Source organism: Zingiber officinale, chromosome 2B (genome assembly GCF_018446385.1).
Source record: "Zingiber officinale cultivar Zhangliang chromosome 2B, Zo_v1.1, whole genome shotgun sequence".
In the NCBI taxonomy this organism is placed as follows: domain Eukaryota; kingdom Viridiplantae; phylum Streptophyta; class Magnoliopsida; order Zingiberales; family Zingiberaceae; genus Zingiber; species Zingiber officinale.
Window position 1 is genome coordinate 122504490 of NC_055989.1, and position 7017 is coordinate 122511506.

The following is a 7017-nucleotide window of genomic DNA, read 5'->3' on the forward strand; positions in this document are numbered from 1 at the left end:
CATGAGGGAGTTGAAACAAATAATACTTTGCATGCAGGGAGTGGAAACAAAAATTTTTGTGGTTGGGGACTGCATGCAAAGTTGTGATTGTGATTAGAGATTTTTCTCTAATTTATCGTTTAATGATTCTAATAAAAAGTGTTGTCCTTTTAAATTTTTATTCTGTATTTTTTTAAATATTAATTAAGAGTAATTAACCATGGTACTTTTGTTTGTTCGTGTAAAAAGACACATGGCCGTACTTCGTAGAGGCGAGCATGGCAGGACTTCGTAGATTCTAATTATTCATGTAATTAGAGTCTTCTATACGACGACGACGACGACGACGACGACGGAGCGGAGGAGAAGAGGAGTGTGAATTACATTTTGTGGCCCATGAGAAAATGGACAAAAGCATCGATTTGATCCCATGTTTCTGGCTCTCCCATCTCCATCAGATCAGGTAGGAAAAAGACGCTCCTTTTCTCTCTTCTCTTTGCCTTTGCCCACCATGCTATTAATATATAGATCGAAATCGAAATCGAATCCTTCAGGAGTTGGAAATGTTGTCTTCAGAAATGGCTTCCACCTAGCACCCAAAAAGAAAAAAGAAAGGCGGCCACCCATCTGCATGTTCATGGTTGACAACTCACAGAACTCTCACCCTGTCTTACTCTTTCAACGCCACTCCTTTTCCTTTTTTCTACATGGTATTCCTTCCATTTCTGTCTTTTGCTTCAATCTTATAAGCTAGGTTTTGCCAAGTTTTGATTTTGGATCCGTTTTGATAAGAGAAGAAGAAAAAAAGTTGATTTTGGGCATTCGAGCATCCTTTTTCGTCTTTGGGTGATACTTTGGGGGCTTCGATGCGGAGTTCCCCCAGAGGATTTTACGGTTCGGAAGGTGTTTAATCGATTGGAAGCTCGGTGGCGTTGATATGCGATTCGAAGCGGAGGATTGAGATCACGAGATGGAGCGGCGGAGTTGGCTGTGGAGGCGGAAGTCGATCGACAAGTCGTCCCCCGGTGAGACCGAGAGCTCGTTGTCTGCATCTTCAGATAGGCACTCGGATGAACAGGTCTGGTTCTTTCGTTACCTAGTAGAACCATATGCACTTTAGGAGTATTGTATAGGCATCAATGCCGCTCGGCAGCAGTACTTCCTTGACAATACATTACCTGCGGCAAAACCATGCGCGTTGGTTGTTCGTATTGTTGTTGCCTCACCTGCTATGTCATCTACTTCCATTTCTTCATGGTATGATCTGTTAGTAGTAGCATCCACCAGAAACCCAATTAGTTAAACAATGTCTTTTGGGTGTTCACTTCGTCCTGAAGACAAATATGTTCTTGCAAAATCGTTATAGTTTCATTGAAGTATATCTTTCTAGTTGAATGAAAGTTCTATCAGAAGAATCAAAACATGTTTTTAAATTTAAAGGAGCAGGTCTAGGATTGTTAAATGTGATTTGGATGACTGATAAAACTTTCTTTGATAAATGCATTTTTTTTTCACTTTGATTCTAAAGTGCTCCTCTCTGCATGACCTTCAAACATTAAAGTTGAAAGATATGTTTGTTCATCTTTTATATGCCAATATCAGATGACCTGCTCTGTATTGTTTAGCAGGAGGGGCTAAGAATTTCTTCAGTTAATTCTCCAAATAATGCTCATTCACCAGAGGTTTCATTGAAGGATGTTAATCATGAGGTCGAAGAAACTATTCAGATTTTGAATGAGAAACTGTCAGCTGCTTTGCTGAACATCAATGCTAAAGAAGAGTTGGTGAAACAGCATGGAAGACTTGCAGAAGAAGCTGTTTTAGGTAAAACCCTGCCTCATTGATACTCCTATTTACACAAAGGGAAATAGTTGGTGTTTTGACATAAGTAACAAATTCATATGTACTAGAAATTTCGAAGAAACAAGCACACTTATTATCTACACTTTTGTCCTATCTATGTACTATTGATCAAAAGTTGATTTCCAGCTTTGATATAGCTCATAAAGTTCTCAATTATGATCAAGCTGATGCTCAAAAATCTTTAGTTTACCTTGTGTTAACGATATGCAATTCAAACATGAATATAGTTTATATATCAAAGTATCGCTCTTATTCTTCCCTTGTAGCTTACATAATTCACTTTGACTTATGCTTTCAGGCTGGGAAAATGCAGAAAAGGAAGTCACATCCCTAAAACGGCAGCTCGAAGCTGCTTCAAAGAAGAGCTCGTTCCTTGAAGATAGAGTTGTTCATCTTAATGCTGCCCTTAAGGAATGCCTAAGTCAGCTCCGGCTTACAAGGGACGAGCAAGAGCAGAAAGTTCATGATGCTGTCATTCAGAAAACACATGAATGGGAGTCTGTAAAAATGGATCTTGAAATCAAACTAATTGAGCTTCAAGCTAAAGCTGAAATTTCTACTTCTTTAGACCGTGAACTTCACTTGAAAATTGAAAGCCTTGAGAAGGAAAAAATTCTCCTTGAAGAGGAGGTCACGACGCTTCAGAAGGATCTCCAAATGCAAATATTAGATTTGGAGCTTAGCGCTAGAACTGCAGAAACAGCTAGCAAACAACATTTAGACAGCATAAAGAAAGTAGCCAAGCTCGAAGTTGAATGCCGTAGATTACTAGCTGCTGCACGTAAATCCTCTTTGACTGATGAGCAAAAGCTCATTACTAACTCACACTATGCTGAGTCTGTCACCGATAGCCAATCAAATGCAGGTGAGTTATTGTTGAGCTTGGACAATGAGCAAAGTTGTTCAGATTCATGGACGTCAACCTTAATGGCAGAACTTGATATGTCGAAAAATGAAAAGGTTAACATGAGAAATCTCACCACGTCTAATGAAATAGAACTAATGGATGATTTCCTTGAGATGGAAAAACTTGCTGGGTTGCCAGATTCTGACCGTAGAAATTCTTATATTGCTCATGCTGATTCTTTGGATACTACTGTTAATGCTGATTGCTCTTCAAGAAAAGAATATGTGACTGTCTGTGCACATAAGCCTGAGTTGAAAGAGATGGTTGAGACAATGCCATGCGAGAAAGTTTCAATGCAAATGTCCTTAGATGAAATGAACTGGCTGAAGAATTCACGCGATCAGCTGGTTGCAGCTGAAGATAAATTGGCAGAGTTGCAAAGGCATGTCAATTTGGTTAATGGGGAAAAGTATGCCTTTGAGATGGAACTAGAAGCAGCAGAGGAAAAGAAAAATGAATTAGAAATGCAGCTTGCATCAGCATACAGCAAAAATGCTAATCTACACGAGAGAATAAGCATATTGGAAAGCAAATTTCAGGAAGAGCAACAATTGTCTGCTGCAATCAAAGCAAGGTGTGAACATACGGAGGCAATGGAAGCAAAATTGAAAAAGATGGAACTTGAGCTTGAGTCAGCATATTGTGAAATTGCAGAGTTGAAGGCGAAAGTTGGTTTGTTAGAAGGAAAAGTTGCAGAAGAGAAATCATTGTCCTCTGAGTTGGCATCTAGGTGTCAGAAAATGGAAGTATTGAAGGAAAAGAAAGAGGGAGCAGAAGGTCAGCTTGAGTCGGCAAATCTGGAACTTCACATTCTAAGGGAGAAAGTTGACTCATTGGAAATGAAACTCCAAGAAGAGAAGGTATTTTCAACAGAGCTTTTAACTAAGTGCAAAGCTATGGTGGACATGGATGCCAAGAGAAAGGAACTGGAGTGTCAAGTTAGAGCAAAAGATTTGGAAGTTAGTGCATTACAAGTGAAAGCCAACACTCTGGAAGAGAAATTGAAGGAGGAAAGAGCACGGTCCTCAGAACTTGCAGCTAATATAGAGATGAAAGAATCAAAGAGAATAGAATCTGTCGTGCAACTTGAGTTGGCACAAGTGGAAGTTGGGTGCCTCCAGGAGAAGTTGCTGGCACTGGAGAAACAAATTGAAGAGAAGACGACATCTACAAAACTTGCGACAAAATACCACAACTTGGAGCATGAGATATCCAACAAGCTTAATGAAACTAAATTCCATTCGTTTGCAAGCTCAGAAAGGGTCCTGAATATTAGACAGGTGAGTTTGCATTATGCCACCAAAAGTATCCTTGATATAACTTCTTTTGAAGTATGTTAGATCAAACGCATCCACCTACACTCTTCAACAGTTTATGGGGTAAACCATTCCATCTATGGTTCTTTGTTAAGCGTTTCTTGTTTGTGCACAGGTGGAAGAGAACAGTGTGGCTGCCAGGAAGCTTGCAGAGTGCCAGAGGACAATAGCCTCTCTTGACCAGCAGTTGAAAACCTTGGCAAACTTTGATGCTTTCATGCTTCAATCAATGAAGGCAGGGTCATATGGAGATCTACTAGATTTAGGAATGGAACCTGAATTTTATTATTCTCGCATTTCTCCTGAGAGCTTGGTGCTTTCTTCAGGTATGTCCAACAACAAAAAGATCATCACCCCATAGTCATCTTGATAAAATTTTTTATATTCATTAGAAAAATAGAAAATAATCATACAGAAACCAGTGGAAATGTATATTATTGAGGGGGAAAGGGAAGTGTGTATGTGGAAAAGATGTAAGTCAATAATACAATTTGGTTGAAATTATTATCTGTCTTCACCATTTGAAAAATACATTCATTCGTTGATTTCAATCAACGTCCACAATATTTATTTTGTGCTTCATCACATGTGGCCCTATCATTTGTGGGGAGGACAACAAACCTTAAATACAAACATCCCTATATAATGAGGCCAACATTAGAATGCTAGCAACCTTAACTTCTTGTAGTTGTATTGAGCTTGTTTGAAACAACTCCCATCAACGTTTGAGTTGAATCTCATCAATGGAGATGGAAGAAGTTGATTTCCATTTATCTCTAATGCTCCCATTAAAGTCTAAGTTAGACCATTTTCAACTTGTGGGGCTCTCCTTAGTAAAATCCAAGGGTAAAAATGCCAATATATTTCCTCTTCCTTCGACTTACTTACCAAGTAAATGAGAAAGAATAAAAAAAAAAATCTTCCTTCTATGTATGATAGATTGCTAGATTACTCACAATAGTAAATTATGGAGCACTTAGTATAACTCTTAAATATGTATCCTCTATTTGAGCAAACCCTTGATCAATACTCGTCTTTTAATCAAGAAATACTTGGAATAGATATCCTCTAACCAAGTGAACCATTGAGACCTTCCTCACCTTATATGGTCTACTAAGGTCATCTCGAGTAAGAGCCTACAATTGCTAGATACTAACACACTTTTATATAGAAGCAAACTTGGTTAACGTAACCTAAATTTGGTTGACAGAACTGTCAGGTTATCCTAGGAACTTCCTTTTGTTGACCAAACATCGTCTAATGTTGTTTTATAGTATTTCTCAATTTGTTCGACCCTCCAACCACTAAGAATTCAATCTTAGAAGCCTAGGATGAAGTCCTCTCGAGGCGGTGCGGTAGTTGAGATGTTGCTATATTAGGTCATAGGATTAAAACTCGATACATCCGAGCATGCTTTCTCCCATGTCTTGGCCATTGCACTAATGGTTAGTAGTCATCCGTGATTTATCTGCTCTGTGTTAACCTAGGAATGGATTGGTGGGGGCACTGAGTACGAGCGAATTATCTTTTGCCACATTTGAAGCCTAGGATGAAGTTGTCTAGATAACAAAATCTACCTAGAAGCTAAATCCTATCAATATAATCAATCTATGCCAAAATTAACCTAAGATCAGTATCAATTAATAACACATGGGCATATAGTCTTCAAGTCAATTTTCAAGCTTAATCCATGGAGTCCACCATCCAAGCTTAATCATTCCAATATCTATTTGCATAATATTTTTTCCTACATACTTCGTGCATCTCATTAAATCCACATGTCTAACTTAAAATTGCATTGCATCAAAGTACTATGAATATACCTTAACAACAAGGGAGGAACCAATGTTTAAAATAAAATTTTATTTTATTTTATGCTTGACAATTGGTTCAAGTTTGGAATAACAAAAGCTACTATTTATGCATAATAGGAATCAAGAAACTCAACCTAAGCTCCCCCCTTATCTCTACATCTTGTGAAATTTTATGTCATTTAGTTGAGCTACCTTTGAGATGATGACTTTGTTTTTTGATAGGGGAGATTTTAACTTAAATCACAGTAATGTCTCTCTCTTCATCATACTTAATTAAAAAAAAAAAATCTAGACAAGAAACTAATGAATAAACATATAAGCATAATCAAAATTATAAGAAGGTAAGCATGGTCATTAAACAAGTAGGGATTGTTAAAGAAATGATTCTGTCCGATTCGACCAGGTTGTTTTGATATATTTGAAAAAGTTTAATTTAGGTTTTACTTACAGTTTTGATTCTTACATAGAGTTTGCAAAAATTTAGCATAGTGCGTATGGAGCTCACAGTGCTTGTTGATTTGATAAGTTGAGTTGATTTGTGCTCAATATGGCTCAATGGTTTGGTATGAAGTGAACTTAACAACAAGAAAGATTAAACCACATGGAACAAGCATATGAAGCTTGGTGCATTTGATGGACTAGAGGGCCCGTGAGGTAAACTCTAGGATAAAAAATATTGAACTATTGCAAATTCAATGGCTTAAATACCTAGTATGAGGTGAACTCGAAAGGCAGGGAGGATAGGATGATAGAACAAAACTCAAGGGGTTTGATTCATTTGATGAACGTAAGGCCTAACGAGGTAGACACTAGTGTGAGGAGGATCGACTAAGTTGAAAAACTGAATGCATAAGAGCGTGAAAGATTATAAAAATGAAATATAATCTTGAAGATAGTGTTTTGTGGCAATAGTATCATCAAGGATGATGTGTTTAGTTAGAACATCCACGGTAGAGGATATTTAGAGGGGATATTTCTTCAAATATCCCCAATCTTAAATATCCCCCATTCGAAGGGGATATTGTGGAGGAGATTTGAAATCATCGGGCATAAAGTTATGCTCGGTGATTTCTCTATTTTTTTTTTTTTAAAAAAATAAAATAAAATATATTTAATGGTGGAATTTGGAATATTTGAT

At 37.5% G+C, this 7017-nt stretch overlaps 1 protein-coding gene across 3 annotated transcripts; it reads left to right on the forward strand.

The window, feature by feature from the left end:
• Positions 1 to 312: 312 nt before the first annotated feature.
• Positions 313 to 4569, forward strand: LOC122046969 (filament-like plant protein 3). Of its 3 annotated transcripts, none has more exons than XM_042607952.1 (6): positions 313 to 442; positions 534 to 689; positions 772 to 1057; positions 1605 to 1803; positions 2141 to 4029; positions 4181 to 4569. In XM_042607952.1, the coding sequence occupies exons 3-6, from the start codon at positions 950 to 952 to the stop codon at positions 4424 to 4426; spliced, it is 2442 nt and encodes an 813-aa protein (XP_042463886.1). In that variant the 5' UTR covers positions 313 to 442; positions 534 to 689; positions 772 to 949; the 3' UTR covers positions 4427 to 4569. The 3 variants fall into 3 exon arrangements, with proteins under 3 accessions (XP_042463886.1, XP_042463885.1, XP_042463887.1); XM_042607951.1 differs by having other exon boundaries at positions 777 to 1057; XM_042607953.1 differs by having other exon boundaries at positions 534 to 1057; positions 1608 to 1803.
• The last annotated feature ends 2448 nt before the right edge of the window (positions 4570 to 7017 follow it).

What these genes read in the sequence shown, in the direction of transcription:
- LOC122046969 (XM_042607952.1), top strand. Translation starts at nt 950, where the DNA reads ATGGAGCGGCGGAGTTGGCTGTGGAGGCGGAAGTCGATCGACAAGTCG. An exon ending in TGCAGAAGAAGCTGTTTTAG is followed by an intron (nt 1,804 to 2,140) that starts GTAAAACCCTGC and finishes TTATGCTTTCAG; the next exon opens with GCTGGGAAAATGCAGAAAAG. An exon ending in GGGTCCTGAATATTAGACAG is followed by an intron (nt 4,030 to 4,180) that starts GTGAGTTTGCAT and finishes GTTTGTGCACAG; the next exon opens with GTGGAAGAGAACAGTGTGGC.